This window comes from Tympanuchus pallidicinctus, unplaced genomic scaffold (assembly GCF_026119805.1).
Source record: "Tympanuchus pallidicinctus isolate F22 unplaced genomic scaffold, pur_lepc_1.0 scaffold3, whole genome shotgun sequence".
In the NCBI taxonomy this organism is placed as follows: Eukaryota; Metazoa; Chordata; class Aves; order Galliformes; family Phasianidae; genus Tympanuchus; species Tympanuchus pallidicinctus.
Genome location: NW_026294747.1, coordinates 6,741,537 through 6,757,526, shown reverse-complemented (window position 1 = coordinate 6,757,526; position 15,990 = coordinate 6,741,537). Strand labels below are relative to the sequence as shown.

At 57.2% G+C, this 15,990-nt stretch overlaps 2 protein-coding genes across 7 annotated transcripts; one reads left to right on the top strand and one right to left on the bottom strand.

The window, feature by feature from the left end:
* The first annotated feature begins 3,004 nt into the window (after positions 1-3,004).
* Positions 3,005-11,024, top strand: PKP3 (plakophilin 3). The gene is made up of 13 exons (XM_052694069.1): positions 3,005-3,300; positions 4,033-4,109; positions 5,074-5,795; positions 6,156-6,279; positions 6,402-6,606; positions 6,851-7,025; positions 7,288-7,405; positions 7,692-7,859; positions 8,198-8,383; positions 8,584-8,737; positions 9,166-9,358; positions 9,561-9,648; positions 10,012-11,024. Exons 1-13 carry the CDS (start codon positions 3,069-3,071, stop codon positions 10,045-10,047), a joined length of 2,478 nt encoding a protein of 825 aa, XP_052550029.1. The 5' UTR covers positions 3,005-3,068; the 3' UTR covers positions 10,048-11,024.
* Positions 11,025-11,106: 82 nt separating this feature from the next.
* SIGIRR (single Ig and TIR domain containing) lies at positions 11,107-15,975 on the bottom strand. 6 transcript variants are annotated; one of them, XM_052694081.1, is made up of 12 exons: positions 15,845-15,975; positions 15,176-15,250; positions 14,524-14,626; positions 14,320-14,435; positions 13,572-13,758; positions 13,365-13,495; positions 13,023-13,163; positions 12,774-12,917; positions 12,553-12,655; positions 12,324-12,474; positions 11,796-11,976; positions 11,107-11,707 (listed from the first exon to the last, which is right to left on the bottom strand). In XM_052694081.1, exons 4-12 carry the CDS (start codon positions 14,324-14,326, stop codon positions 11,505-11,507), a joined length of 1,248 nt encoding a protein of 415 aa, XP_052550041.1. In that variant the 5' UTR covers positions 14,327-14,435; positions 14,524-14,626; positions 15,176-15,250; positions 15,845-15,975; the 3' UTR covers positions 11,107-11,504. The 6 variants fall into 6 exon arrangements, with proteins under 6 accessions (XP_052550041.1, XP_052550039.1, XP_052550038.1 ...); XM_052694079.1 differs by having other exon boundaries at positions 14,532-14,626; XM_052694078.1 differs by having other exon boundaries at positions 14,524-14,614.
* Between the last annotated feature and the right edge of the window lie 15 nt (positions 15,976-15,990).

Here is a 15,990-nt window from a genome sequence, read left to right as displayed (position 1 = left end):
AGAGAGAGGCATTTGCCAAGCAACTCTCCCTGCCCTGGAGGGAATGTCACGCTGGGGCTTGTTGGGTCTCACGGGGTGGGGGGAGACAGAGTTGAACCGCAGCACTAAGCGGGTGGCTCAGCACATCCCTATATGGCTGAGCGAAGAAATGGTGGTGGGCAAAGGGATCGGCCAGTGCTGGCTGTGGTGCTGTTGGTAGTGATGGCCCTGGAACTGGTTTAGCTTGTTTGGAATGCTCCTCTCAGCTTATCTGGTCTTCAAAGGGATCCTGTTCAATCCCACACATACAGACACGCTCCCTGGGAGCCTCCAGGGTGTGGGAACCTCCTGCCCCAACGGCTGTGCCTCCCATCTCTGCCTCCACTCCCTCTTTTCCTTTTGGAGCCCTTCTTGTATGGTTCCCTGTGGCAGAACAGGGGATCCAATGGAATATGTTGGAATGGACACTTTGGCCAAAGGCCATGGAGTAGGGACCAAAGGTGCTTTCCAGAGCATCATGAAGGTGGGATCTCCATTGGCAGCAGATCCAGGAGGTGGGTCAGTGTGGCATCATGCAGAGCCATGAAGAGCCAAAACCCTGCCACAAGCCCCAGAAGCACAAACTTGACTGAGAGGCAAGTGGGTTTGGAGCACACATGCAAAACAACGGTGAAGGGACTGGTTGGGTAAGCTCCCGGGGCGGGCCCTGCCGTGGCCCCACGCCCACCACCGCACAGACGGCATCACCGACCCCACGCCAGGGCTCCCCAACAGCACCCAGGGGTGCACCCAGCCGGAGGATGCTGCAGGGCACCAGCCCTGTGGGGCCACCCAACAAGGTAAGTGTTTTGCGAGCGTGGCTGTCCCCAGTGCAGGTTGACATCATGCCAGGGGACGCGGATGCCATTGGGAAACTGATGGGGTCATCCATCAGCTGCGCGCTCCTGACCAGCTCTGACCAAGCAGCGTTTTTGACCCCTCCCCAGTGTCCTCATGTCTCGGTTTCCCTGCTGTGAAAGGGACAGTCTGGGCACATGTGCTGCTGTGCTGTTGGCCACTCCCTGTTGCTGGTGGCATCGGTGGCCACAGGACCTGCTGTTCGGGACCAGCACTCAGTGGGGCTTTGGGAACAACAGGCATTGGTGTACTGTGGAGGCTACGGTGCGCGGTCACCCCACAGAGGGAAGTGCCTTTGGGGTGCCTTTCCTGGTGTGTCCTAGGTTTATTCATCTCTGCATCTCTGAGTGTGGTTGCATCTCCTCAGTTTTGCTCCAAATATGGTTTTTGTAGCAAATTACTGTATTTTTTAATTTATTTTTTTATTTTAAACATCCAGTCCAAAGCCTTTTGCAGAGCTGCAGCCCCAACTCCCTGCTTTGGGGGATGTAGGGATGTACTTGGAGGTATACCCCCACCCCTTGGAGCCTGGTATACAGCCATGAGCAAGCAGCAACATGCATGGGGAGTGAACCTCCTGCTCGGGGTGGGGGGGAACTATGATTCATGCGGGCTGGGAGTGCCTTGCTGAGCACTGCCAAGTGCTGTGCACCCGTGTGGGTGGCACAGAGCTGTGAATAGTCCTCTTAGGGCTGTAGACCCCAAAAAGGACTGGCTGCGACCCCTACTCCAAACCCTATGAAACCTCCCAGATAAAGATGGGGAGGGCCTGGGGGTCATAGGTCCCCAGGCACAATGGGGTTGGCCACCACAATCAGGGACCTTACCACTGCAGGGAACAGATCCCTGCCCTTGGAACACTCCCCTGTCCCACAGCAAGCTGCTCCTGCTGACAACGGCACATTCCTCACCGCTCTTTCTCCCCCCTCCTACCAAAGGACAAAAGCCATCCTGAGCTGTCAGCACCCGGTGTTGCAAGCCTGACCCAGCTCACTGGCTGCCAAACCCCAAAACGCTTCTACCAGGCGGGGCCAAAGCAGTGACGCTGAGTGCGAAAGCCACCAGGGGCACTGACATTCCCATTCACTCCTGCCCCAAGGCTGAGAACGTACACAACTTGTGTCAGGAGTGCAATTCAGGCAGGGGGAAAGCAGTGGAACAAAGCCGCTGGGGATTTTGGGAGCAGGCGTGTCCCACAAGCTGGGGTTGGTCGGGGTGGCTGGGCGGGTGGGGTGAGCCTAATTAGTACCTGTTCACAGCAGTGGCTGAGTCACCCCACATTCATTGCCTCTGTGCTCAGAGCCACCAGCCCAGCGGCATTCAGCTACCTCATGGTTTTATTTATTTATTTATTTATTTTTACTTTGTTGTTGTTTTTTTTTTTTTGTAATTCCCAACCGATTTGAAAAGCAAAGCAGGGAGGGATTGGCCACCATGCCCCAACAGTGGTGGTGGGCTCTTTTAGGGCTTTATCAGGGAGACAGCTAGGTGTCGGCTGGAGGTCTAGGGCTCGCCATGGGGCTGCCCAGGGCTCTAGGGGTCAATGTGCAGTGTGCCTGGGGCTCCAGGGCCCTCCTAGGTGGCCACAGGGGGGTGTCTGGGGCTTTCCAAGGAGGGCTGGGGTCTAGAGGAGGCCGGCAAGGCCACGTGGGGGTCTGGGGGAGGATGCTGGTTCCTGTGGCTTGCTAGGGGTCAATGTGGAGGCTGTGTGGGACTCTGGGACTCTCTGAGGAGGCTGCCTGGGATCTAGGGCTGGCTGGTGGAGGGCTGGGGGTCAATGTGGAGGCTGCTCAGGGGTCTGGGTGTCGATGTGTAGGTTGAGCCTGGGGCAGGCTGGTGGGAGAGGCCACTCAGTGGTTCAGAGGTCAACTTGGAGGCCACACGGAGGGGCTTTTGCATCCTTGAGCCTGCTGGGGTCCATGGAGGAGCCTGCCCAGGCAGCCCATCCAGCACTCTTCACTGTGGCTGCGGGCACGTCCACCTCCCCTGCTTGTGGGCATCCTGGGTGGGCTCTTTTGGCCTCGGGGCCCACGTTGCTCCCGTCTGTGCTCAGGTGGCCGCAGCACCGAGGCGTGGCGGCGGCGGGGCGGGCCGGGTGCCTCCCTGCAGCTCAGGGAAGGCCCCGCCGCCGTCACAGTCGCACACACCTGCACAGGGCGGCCGCGCTCGCCTCGGCCCCGCTCGCCGCTGCCATGCAGGAGACTAACGCCTTCTTGCTGTCGGCCCTGCAGCCCGAGGCCGGCGTCTGCTCGCTGGCTCTGCCCTCGGACCGCCAGCTGGATGGTCGCAGCCGAGAGGCGGCCGAGGCCCAGCGGCTGCGCAGCGCTCGCGTCCAGGAGCAGGTCCGCATCCGCATGATGCTGCGGGGGCAGGCGGCCGCCCCACGGCCCGAGGCCGCCGTGCTTGACCCGCTGGACGGCAGAGGTGGGAAACTGCGGGGCGGCTCTCTGTGGGCGGGGGGTTCCCCTTTTCCTTTGATCTCAGTGGGGGCTTCACGTCTCGGGGCAGCGTAGCTCCAGCCCGCGTTTGTTGTCTCCACGCCTCGGTTTGCTCTGTGAGGGTACTGGGACCCCATGCCCTGCTTTGGGCGGCTCTCGGCGGCTCCTTCCCTGGGCTCTCAGCACTGTCTCGTCTTGTTGGCCGGGCTCCAAGTGCCTCCATTTAGCATCTGAGCTCACGGCCTCCGCCCTGCTGCTTCGCTCCATTGCGCCTCAGGCTGCGCCCCAGTGACAGGAGAGCCCCCCCCCGGCACCCTGCACTTTGTTTGCCCCAAACTGGATGGCCCTATCCCTGCTCTGGCAACATCCAGGTGATAGCAACCCAGTGGGACCAGACCATAACTAAGCCTTGCAGCAGAGCACGGCAGGCCCCCTGAGCCCCCATCCCAGCCAAGTAAGGCCAAGAGGAGCCGTGCTGAGGTGCCCTGTCCTCACCAAAGTAGCAATTAATGCTCTCACTGTCGGGCATCTTGAAAGGTGGAGAGGCCATGGGAGGCGTGCTGCCTCCTCTGCAGCCTCCTCCTGCACCCCATGGCTGGAAGCAGGCACTTCTCCAGCCCTCTGACTCAGCCCCCTAGCAACCCCCCCCAGGGCAGCAGGGTGGGAGGCAGTGTTGGTCACAGCTTGTTCAGACCAGTCTCCCATCTCCATCCTGCAGGCGGTCCATATGGTACGACCATGTGTTCCTCCTTTAGCTCCCGCTCCCAGACCAATGGCTTGGACTCCAAAGGCTCGGTATGTCTGAACCAAGCACACATCTCTGTGCTAGCTGGGGATGGCTTAGACAGCTGGGTGTTGATAGACAGCTTAGTGTTGACCTACCTGAGGGCAGGAAGGCCCTAATTGGATCTGGAAAGGCTTGATCAATAGGCTAAGGCCAAAGTTCAGCAAGATCAAGTGCTGGGTCCTGCACTTCAGTGGCAACAACCCCAGGCAGCACTACAGGCTTGGGGCAGAGTGGGAAGTTGTGTGGGAGAAAAGCATCTGAGATTTAGCTGACAGTGGCTGAATGTGAGCCACCAATGTGCAGCAGGTGGCCAAGAAGGCCAATGGCACTCTAGTTTATATCAGTAATAGCGCAGCCAGTGGGAACAGGAGGTGATTCTTCCCTTGTACTCAGTTCTGGTGAGGTTACACCTTGAGTGTTGTGTTGGGTGTCGGGCCCCTCACTACAAGAAACACATAGAGGCCCTTGGAGCATGTCAGAGAATGGCAGTGAATCTGGTGAGGGGTCTGGAGCACAGATCTTATGGGGGAGCTGGGATGGTTCACTCTGGAGAAGAGGATGCCTGAAAGGAAGTTGTGGCGAGGTGGGGATTGGTCTCTTCTCCTGGTTACAGGGATAGGGTGAGAGTTGATGGGCTCAAGTTGCACCAGGGGAGGTTCGGGTTAGATATTAGAAAAAATTCCTATGGAAGAGTGGTGAGGCACTGGCAAAGGCTGCCCCGGGGAGGCGGTGGAGTCACCATCCCTGGAGGTGTTCCAGAACTGTGGACATGTGGCACTAAGGGATGTGGTCAGTGGGCACGGTGGGGGTGGGTTGAGGTTGTATGTGGTCTTAGAGGTCTTCTATAACCTTAATGATTCTATGACTAGACAGCACCAAGGAGGCTTTTGGCTCTGTCCTTTCCTTTTCCTGTGGTGAGGAAGGAGGAATGTCCATGTGGTCATCCTCCCTTAACCCCATGCTTCCCCCTAGCTGTACCAATCCATGGCCAAAAAAGATTTTGACACGCTCAAGGGCAGCAGCTGGTCCTCGCGGTCAGCTGTGGACCTCACACCACACAAGCGGATGGCAACTGTCAGCAACGGGGGGATGCCAAAGGGCCGGAGCTACGGTGTGGGCTATGCCATGTCGCAGGCTGCCAGCACCTCCCCACGGCCCAGCTCCTTCCATGAGCGCAACTACCGTGCCCGGCAGAGCTTTGACACGCTGTCGCTGCGCTCCCTGCGGCTGGCTGATGGGCCAGTGCCTCCCAGCACTGCAGATGATCGCTACAGTATCGTCTCGGAGCAGCTGGACCCCATGGGGCACCGGTCCCTCTACAAAAACCAAGGCAACGGTGGCTTCAGCCGCTCGTACACCTTCGAGAGGCAGATGAGCACTGGTTCCAATGCCAAGAGCTCCGACTGGTTGGATGGCAGAGAGGTGCCCCAGAGCCGCACCATTCGGGCACCAGCCATGCGCACACTCCAGCGCTTCCAGAGCAACAACCGCTCACGGCTCAGCACCAGCTCCTTTGGCAGCATCCAGCCATCCTCGCAGGCGGCTGTCGGGAGCTCCTACATGGGCATGGTGGAGCACAGCTCCCGTGCGCCCTCCGTGCGCAGCCTGGCTGAGTCCAGCCACCACCTCCAGGACCAGCGTGCCATGGATATGTACAATGGACACAGCACACTGCTCACCCAGCAGTCGGGAGGGTGAGTACCTACCAGCCTAGTCCCTGTTCTCATGAGTCACTTGGCTGATTTAGGGCTAAACTCCCTAGTTCTTGCTTGGCTGCAAGGGAAGGAGAAGTGAGGCGGTTGGCATTTGGCCTCAGTCACGGAGTGTGGTGTGAGTTCAGCTTTAAGTGTGTCCTGCATATGCTTTCAGGTCTAACATAAAAACATCCTGAGGTGTAGAGGTGGTAAGGTACTTGCTAAGCCAGAAGAAGTGCGATGGGAAGGGAGATGGGTTGACACATCTTCTCTGAAATGTGAGATGTGATGGGGAGCAGAGATGGAAGACCCTTGTGGCTGCCTTTTCTGGGCTCTCCCTCATCTGCCTGTGGCTTCCAGGTTTGACGACATTGACCTGCCCTCAGCGGTGAAATACCTTATAGCCAGTGACCCCAACCTACAAGTCCTGGGCGCTGCCTACCTCCAGCACAAATGCTACAGTGACAGTAATGCCAAGAAACAGGTGGGCACCAGAGGGGAAAGGTCTCATGAGCCTCTCCAGTATGGTGGGGCACACCTGGGAGGATGAAGGAGATGGAGGGAGCCTCAGACCTGTCTCTCCACCCAACCTTTTTCCCATTGTAGGCTCGCAGCCTCCAGGCCATGCCCAAGCTGGTGAAGCTCTTTAACAGCCCCAACCAGGAGGTGCAGCGCCATGCAACAGGTGCCATGCGCAACCTCATCTACGACAATGCTGAGAACAAGCTGGCGCTGGTGGAGGAGAACGGCATCTATGAGCTCATGAGGACACTGCGGGAGCCTGATGATGAGCTCCGCAAGAATGTTACAGGTCAGAGATGGTCACAGGGCTGGACTGGGGTCCTCCTCCCACTGAGGAGGCATCTGGTTCCTCTGGCCTGTGAGTAAGGCCAGGGTGATACTGCATGAGGACAGCTTTGTGTTGTCAACACGTACCTGGGTGGTGTCCCCTGCCGTGAGCTGCCTCATGGCTGTGAGTGGCCAGTATGAGTTGGGCCAGGGCAGACATGCTCTCCAGTTGTCCCCAGGACTGAGGACCCATTTCCTCCACGCAGGGATCCTATGGAATCTTTCCTCCAGTGACAACTTGAAGGATCGCTTGGCTCGAGACACACTGGAGCAGCTCACAGACCTGGTTCTGGTCCCCCTCTCTGGCCTGGGTGGCTCTGGTGTCATCCAGCAGAACCCCTCTGAGGCAGAGATCTTCTACAACTCCACAGGCTTTCTCAGGTACCTGCTCTAGACCAGCCTCAGTCCTACTGTGGATAAAGGTTTAGACAGGAGGAAACACCATCTGCGCTGCCAGTGTAGGAAGCAAAGGTTGCCAGAGCTTGTTTTTGAGATCCCAATTCCTTGCAGTGCTTGTGCTTCAAGGCAAAGTGTTGTCAATCCCATGGGACAAGCATTAGTTGCCCGCAGTGCTGTAGTGGGGCACCAGGATGAGTGGCCATGATGCCACTTCTTGCCGTGATGGACCCTTTTTCCCGTGCAGAAATTTGAGCTCTGCAAGCCAGCAGACCCGGCAGAAGATGCGTGAGTGCCATGGGCTGGTGGACGCTATGATCCACTACGTGAACAGCTCCCTAGAAGTAGGGAAGTCAGAAGACAAGGTGAGCCTCAAGATTTGCTCTGCTCAGAGGGCTTGGGGCTTCAGTGCCCTCAGATAGGGTGTTGCTCACTCCCTTGTGTCCCTTGAGACTCCCCTGGGGTCACCAGACATCCTTTACAAAGTGGGGAAAATGAATCTGAGTCTGTTCCAGCTTACTGGGCATAGTGGAGTACTGTCAGTGGTGGTGGATGTGACTCTGAACATGGAGCCCATGGGACCGTGCCCTGGTGGGTGTGCCAGCTCACCAGGACTGACTTCCACCCTTCATGTCCCATTTCTTTTCCCAGAGTGTGGAGAATGCTGTCTGTGTCCTGCGCAACCTCTCCTACCGCCTCTACGATGAAATGCCTCCCTCCTCCCTCCAGCGCCTGGAGGGCCACCGCAGGAATAATGGTGGAACCATGACAGGAGAGCTGGTGGGCTGCTTCAGCCCCCAGAGCAAGAAGGCTCGAGAGGTCAGGCGGTGGTGGGGGACCATGGCATTTTTGTGCTGTGACAGCTGCATCGCTTGGGGTGTGGAAGCATGGGAAAACAGCTGGTGAAATGTGGTGATTGTGGGTGGAGGTGGACACCAGCCTTGCCTGCTGGGTGGGACACATAGGTGAACTCAGAGGGTGAATCAGGTGCTACTTGCATGTAGCAATGGGTGCAAACCCCCCCCCCCATGCTGAGTGATGTGACACAGCTGGATTGACATGTCCTCTTGCTGTGGGCACCTCCAGCTTGGCAGGAAGTGGACAACATAGAGGGATTGTTCTCTCTGGGTCTAACACTGCTCCCTTTGTCCCCGCAGCACTATCTGAATGCAGACATTGTCACTTTCACGGAAGTGTCCAAGGACCCCAAGGGCATGGAGTGGCTCTGGAACCCACAGATTGTGGGCATCTACAACCGGCTGCTGCAGCGCTGCGAGCTCAACAAGCACACCACTGAGGCAGCCTCGGGTGCCTTGCAGAACATCACTGCTGGGGACCGCAGGGTGAGGATACAGGAGGGGAGCATTCCCAGGGCTTGTAACATCTTGTTTGGCTGTCACTGCTGGTCACAGCCCCACCTGGGTGGAGGAATGTGGCCATCACACTCCTCACCAGTCAGGTCACCCTGCCACACTGAACAAGAGGAGGAGGAGGATGGGGCAAACCTGGTGGGTGCCTCTACTGTGTGTTTTTGCCTCTGCAGTGGGCAGGTGTGCTGAGCCGACTGGCCTTGGAGCAGGAACGCATCCTGAACCCTGTGCTGGACCGCGTCCGCACCGCTGACCACCACCAGCTGCGCTCCCTGACGGGGCTCATCCGCAACTTGTCCCGCCATGCGCGCAACAAGGATGAGATGTGTGAGTGCTGGGGAGGGCAGGGCTGGGAGGGCAGGACCAGGGTGGCACAGAGGAGCCCGCTGGACGCTTTCCGTCCTTTGATCCTCAGTTTGGCCTCTGCTTACCTTCAGGCATGTCTCAGCACCTTCCTGTGTCCATGCTCACAGCTAGACGCATGCTTGTGTGGTGTCCTGTCTGTCTCCAGTGACCAAACAGCCCTGGCATTCTCTACTCTGCCTCCAGCCCCACTGTCTTCCTTGGCTATGCATCTATTGCTTCAACTCATCTCGCACACTGCTCCTCTCCCAAATGCCACGGAGTCTTAGCAGAGAGCTTGAAGCAACCCCTGGTGCTGCCTCGTGGGTCCTTGGCTGCAGGGCTCCTTCCTAGGTCACCATGCATCCTATGGGGTCGGCCCCTTGACCTGATACATTGCCTTTGCCCTCCAGCTACCAAGGTAGTCAGCCACTTGATTGAGAAGCTGCCAGGGAGCGTTGGGGACAAGGCACCGCCTGCTGATGTTATTGTGAACATCATTGCGGTGCTCAACAACCTGGTGGTGGAGAGCCCCATGGCTGCTCGCGACATCGTCTACTTTGATGGCCTCAGGAAACTCTTCTATGTCAAGAAGAGGAGGGACAGGTGGGAGCTCACTTGGCTATTTTTCCGTTCCACCCTTCACCACAGCCATCTGTTTTTCCATCTGGGTGCTTTTCACCACTCCTAGTAAAAGCACTTTGCCAACAGCCCTCGGACTTTATGGGGTGTTATCCTTGGGCTGGTGGGTACCATTCCATGCCCTGTGTTACCCAAAACATGATGATATTTTCTCTCTCTGCTCCAGCTCAGACAATGAGAAATCCTCCAGGGCAGCAGCCAGCCTCCTGGGCAACATGTGGCAATACACCAAGCTCCACCGGGACTTCAAGGTGGTATGTACCTCCCTCTGGTGTGGGAGCGTGAGGAAGAGCCCAGGGGAGTCATGGCTGGGGGCTTCATCTCAGAAATGTGCGCCACCCAAATGCTTCAGGGCATATGACTTGCCCTGACTCCACACCTTCACTTCATGTAGAGGTGGGAATGTCCCCAGAGCATCATCCTTCTGGTGCCAGGTGCCTAAAGGGATGGGAACACCCATGTGCCCAGGGTGGGCACAGCATGCCAGAGAAGAGTATGTTTGCATTCCCAGTCCCTACTTCCTGGCAAGGTGTGGCCACAGGTGTCCTTGAGCAGGGGTAGTGATGACAGCACCAGGGGTCCCCCCACTGGGTGACAGGTGGCCTTTTTTCTTGCAGAAGGGGTACCGGAAGGAGGATTTCCTCAGCCTGTAAGAACAGTTCCAGGGAGAAGGGACTGCACAGCCCTCAGTCTCCCCTCCAGGACGTGCCTTGCTGCCTCATGTGGCCCTGGAGGAGCCACTCACTTCAGGACTCCTGCTCTGTAGCATAGTTCCCACTGTTCCTCATGTCCCTTGTGCCTACCCCGTGCTGCTGGGAACCCTATCTCTAGGCTGGTGATGCAGGAGCTGAAAATATCCCCCCCAAACCATTTTTGCACCACTTCAAGCTTGGTAGAAAGGCAGGAAGCTCTGGGGATGCTTTTGGGGGTGTCCCTATCCCAGCTGCCCCTACTAATGAAGGGGTGAGCTCCCAGAATCTCACTGTGCTGGGCTGTGCCCTGCATGGGGATGGGACTTGGTAGAGCACAGGGGGTATCCGTGATGGCCATTGCTGTCTCCCCTAAGTTTTAAGGGGCTGCACCTTTGCCTGCAAGGAGCCAGAAGCAGCATCAGTGCCCACTTTGCAGCAGGGACTCCATAGCTGCCCTGTTAAGGACTTGGGGCTATTCAGGACCAGTGCTGCATAAGCAAGATCTGGGCAGGGCCAACTAGCTTATGTTTGCTGGGTGGCGTCTCCCCGCGGGGTGGGGAGATGCCCTCGGTGCCCAGTGCAGGTGGGGCCAGCGTGAGTTCAAAGCTCACTCAGCAGAGGCGGAGGGTTGGGGTGTGCAGGAGGCTGTGGGTCGCTTGGGTCTGCCAGTGGGGTTTGGGACTGGGGAGGGAGACCCTGTGCTTGGGTGTGCCCCATCTGGGAAATGGGGTAGAGTAGGTATGACAGGGGGGTCAGTAGGTATGACTGGGGGGAAGAGTGAGCAGTGTGGCAACAAGGGACCTCCCCCCTACTGGATGTGACATGTTGGGACCCGTTGGGGATGGGGCAGTGCATTTGTCCCACCAGCTCTCCACATAGAGGCTGTGCACTGTGTATCCCCCCAAATAAAGACCTTGAATAATATCCCTGTGCTTGAACCAGCACCTGTGGACGCTGTCTCACCACTGATTGTGCAATCCACCAGTGTCATCCATGTCCCTGCAGATGGACAAGACCCACTGGAACAGCAGCACTTTATTGCCACGAGGATTTCTGTGGGGTAGAGGGTGATGATGCCTCAAGCAATTAGGGTAGGGAATGAGGGGCAAAGGGATGTGGGTGCATGGTGCTTCTCCGAGGGCATCACCAATCCCAACGCTGGTCCATCAGGCAGGAAAAATATCCCTTCTACCCAGGGCAAGTGAGGAGGACCTACCACCTGAGGGTGCCCAAGTACTGGGACAGGAATGTCCCCCCCATGATGGCTTTTCACCATGGAGCATGTTGCTAGGAGCCAGCTCCTCTCCTCCCAGCTTCAGTTCTTCACTGTGCCTGGGATCCTGGAACCATGACCAGAGTCTGTGCAGTCCCACAGTGTGTGGGGATGCAGGGATTCAGCAGCTTGGCTGTGGCTCTGCTCAGATGTCATCCTCTGTCACCAGGCAGTAGAAGTCTGTGCGGGCGCCATAGTTGCGTGAGCCCAGGTCGGAGACGTCAATCTCAGATCTGTGGCTGTCCTTCAGCTGCGTGTCCTCCTGCGTGCCAGTGGCCAAAGCTGTGGGCCCCCCAGGGACACTGATGCGGGGAGGAAGGGGACTTCTAAAAGCATATCCACGGAGGCCTGGAAGGAGCAGACAGGAGTCAAGTGATGGGGAAGGGGTCAACCCAACCTTCCGACCCAACCCAGAAAGGAGGTGGGTGACAAGTACCTGTACCCAGGTCTCCATCTGGGTGGGGGTCCCCCCGGCTGTCCAAGTAGCTGCTGTGCAGGATGAGCATGGGGTCCTTGTCCTCCTGTAGCTGGGTCTGCGGGTCCCCCATGGTCCCCCGGAAGGCCACCTTGCGTGGCAGGGCCAGGCACAGCTCCTTCCAGAAGTCGGACGATGGGGTCTGCATGGGGTAAGAAGGAGATGAGCTGCGCTGGGTTGCAGAACAGCCCTGCCCAGCCCTGTGCAGGGCTGGAGAAAGCTCCTCCTGCAGCTGGGAGCTCAGCCAAGGTGAAGGCTGTGCTCTGCCATGGCAGCATGCCTGCACAGCAATGGAGAAACCAGCCTGACCTGCTGGAGAGCTGCAGCTCCTAGCCCGGCCCTACAGTGTGAGCTGTGCTGCCCTGGTTTCCTTGGCCAGGGGACACCCTAGAGCAGGGCTCCTTCCTGTGCACGTTTGGGATGTGAGCATGCAGATCTAGAGCCTGATATGAAATGGGGCACCAGGGTTGGACCCTGCTTGGCCCTTACCATGGAGCCTGCTCGCCAAACCAGCAAGGTCACGGCGCTCCTGTGATGCTTCAGCAGGCTGATGGCAGGGTGTGTGATCTCCCGGTACTGGCTCTCAAAGACGATGAAGATGGGTTTCTTGGAAAGCTCTAGCAACCTCCAGAGCCCTTCCCTGTGGGACAGACATGGGGCAGGAGGTGAGAAGCTGCCAGCCCCTTTCTCCCAGAGGCAGACAGGAGTGGGCTCATACCTAAAGCTGCTGTTGCACCAGTCTTGCTCCAAGTATGCCACCGAGAGGACCACAATGAGACGCCGGCACCTGCTCACATTCATGATGAGGTCTGCTGATGGCTCTGTGGCGGGGAGAGAAAGGATCTTAGCCCCTTGCCCAGTGCATCCTCTCCCCTTTGGGATTTCAGATTCAGGTGTCAGCACTGTCCCTCTGCCCAATGCCATAGGGAAGGTGCCTACCAGCATTAGGCAGGATGTTCTGCTCATCCAGGTAGAGCTTGTAGCCATAGCGATTCTCCAGCTGTGGCTTGACAATGAAGTGGACAAACTTTCGGTCATCTGGAGCAGTGGCATGGGACATATAAGCATCATACAGCTTCCCATCTGTGTGGTTGGGGGGGAAAAGGGGAGGTTAGTACCAGAGAGGAGCTTGCCCTGGTCCTGAGGTAGCTCATCCTGGGGCCACCCTCTCCTCCGCTCCCCTCTCACCATTCATCTCCAGCTCGCCGTAGTGGTTCCTGTACCAGAGGAGTACGCTCAGGCGGCATCTGATATAGAGCCCTGCCAGCAGCACCAGGAGGGCCAGGACCAACAGGGCAGCCAGCACTGCACTTACATGCCCCACAACCTCTGCAAAGATAGTGAAGAGCATGGTGAGCATGGCTGGTAGCCCAGACCCAGCTTTCCGGAGTTCACACCTCAACATGCAGCCATTTCTCTTTTTCCCACTTCGTGACACCCATGGGGTCACCACTGCCACCCCGTTCCCAGAACCCTCCTTGGGTTTCCCACTCCTGTCTCCATCAGGGCTTGCTCCCAGTGTATCCCTACCCCTTCTCTGCAGGGTGAAGGTGGCTGTGGCATTGCTGACCCAGCAGGCAAACACTCCGAAGTCGGCATCGTGCGTGAGGTTGACCTGCAGGACAGTGGCAAGGAGACGCTCCGAGGCATTTTGACCAAACCTAGGGAGAGAAGGAGTCACTGTGGGTTGGGCGGCCCAGAAAGCCAGACGGACGTACCTTGGGGCAGGCTCCTTACCACGTGCTGTCCTGTCTGTTCTCACTGCCCAGCCACTGCCCATCCTTGGTCCAGATGGGGACAGGCTCACAGTGCTCACTAATTGCCCAGCGCACAGTGCAGTTCAGCACAATCTGGCTTCCCAGGGCCAGCTCCAGTGTCTCGTTGGCAGCTGGGGCAAGGATTTCAGGAGGTACACTGCAAAAATCTGGAAGCACAGGGGGAAGGGGAAACCATCAGGGATCCAGCTTACGGCAATGGGGAATCATAGAACTGTTGAGTCATTACGGTTGGAAAAGATCTCTACAGTCATCAGTCCACTCCCACCACACTCATTAAAACATGTCCCTAATTAGAACTGTAGAATCATTAGGGCTGGAATAGACCTGTAAGATCATTGAGTCCAACGCCTGCCCACCCCCACCACACCCACTGAACCATGTCCTCCGGTGCTGCATTTCTACGTTTCTTGCACACCTCCAAGGATGGTGACCCCACCACCTCCCTGGGTTGCAGTGCCACTGCATCACCACTCTCTCTGAGAACAAATTTTCCCTACTATTTAACCTAAGGCATGACTGCCCTGCTGCTGTCCTGGCTTCCCCAGAAAAACAAGCTCTGCTGTAAGGGTCTGGCAGGGAGCAGTGCTCTGCAGCAGGCTGGGCTGGTTTTTGAGGCTGGGGCCCACCCCAGAGCAGCAAGTGGGACCTCCACCATGCTTCAGAGTGAGGGGCTGAAAACACTTGAAACATTGATTTTTGCAACCTACCTGCCATGGTGTGCTCAGAGACATCCAGCTGCTGGCATTGCGGAAGGAGGGACCTGGTGTCACAGGTTTTCTGGGAGGACAAAGTCCACCTGTTTCTGCCACAGGGTGGATTGGGGCTGGGACAGAGAAGAAAATGGAATTTGGGTTAGGGTGTTGCTGCGAGGCCAAGTGAAACCACAGCCCCCAGGTCATCCTGGGACCCACAGTCCTACCACAGACGCTCTTTGGATGTGCAACTGGGGTCCCTCCTTTGTGCTGCGTGGCTTAGCTGTGCACTGCTTCCAGTCCAATGTGCCTGTTGAAATTGCTAATTAAACCACAGGGTTTATTTATAGCAGCATGGGCTTCCTATCTTGTGAGCTTTCACACCCAGTGGCACAGCAGTAACATAAGGAGGCACAGTGCTGCCCTGTGGCTGTGCCCAGGTACCATCCCTGCATGGCACTGCCCCTTGGGAAGAGGGGCAGCAGGGAGGACACCCCGCACCTCACCAATACATCACACTGGTTACAAAAGGAACCTGAAGCAGAGCTTGGCTGTGGCATTAGGCTCCTCTGTCCCTGAACACCCACAGAGCCCCCATTGTGGGTATTGTGCCTGCTGGGAATAACAAGGACGTCAGGATGCTGGTGTTTATGCAAGGCAGCACTACTGTAAACACATCCAGCCGAACCGCTGGGGCCAGCAGGGATAAAATCTGCCCTGGCTGCCTCTGCCACAGAGCTTCTTCACTCCTGATTGCAAACTCGTTTGGAAATGATGAAACCTGGTTTTCCCCCAAAGAAACTGAGTCTGTGTTGTGGGTGTTATGTGGAAGGGGGAGGTCTACAACTGGGGTTGGAGGTACCTCACCTACCTGTGCCACAGCAGCCGCAGCTCCGGGCAAAAATGGGGTCAAGGTACGCAGGGGACGCAGGGGACGCTTGAGCAGCTGGAAAATAATTGATACCTAAAGCATTAACTGATTTTTTTTCTGTGGTCAAGGATGGAAGAGCAGAGGCTGGAGAACCCCACTGCCAGGCTTTTGCATGGGGAAAGGATGGGGTGGTGTGGAGCTTTCCCAGCCTGCTGGCGATGCTCTGGTTGCGCTCAGTCCTGGCTCACCCATCCTTGTGTAGTTGGAAAGAAGGAAGTCACAACAGGGTGTGGTCTGGCTGGAGAGCTCAAGGAGGCCCTCAGCAGTCCCTAGTCCCACAGGAAGGCATAATCTTTTCTTCAGGGGATGAAAAGGGCGCTGAAAGGGAAACTCTGTGCAGAGCTGAAGGAGGAGCACAGGGAAACACACAACACACTGCCATTCCTATATTTTGGTTTGAGGGATAGCCCAGCTCTGTAGTGATCCAAGTATGATAGCTGGACTGTGGTATCCCCCTGGAGGAAAGCCATGGGGAAAGCAAAGTAGGCAGGGAGCACGCAGCAAGGATGGAGGCTAAGCAACAGAGCTTGTAGGGAGAGGGTGAGACTCTACTGACCCTGGCCGAGACACTTCAACACAGAGTGGGAAGCAACAGAGAGCTATGTTTACCTGCAGGAGATTCCTCCAGACTTCCTGCCAGCCATCTTCCCCCTGTGCCACTTGAGCTGACTGCCAGACAAGTGCTTTCGTTAGGTTTTTCTCTGTGCTTTTTTTCTTTTTTTAAGCTATTCCCACCCCCCCCCCCCCCCCCCCCC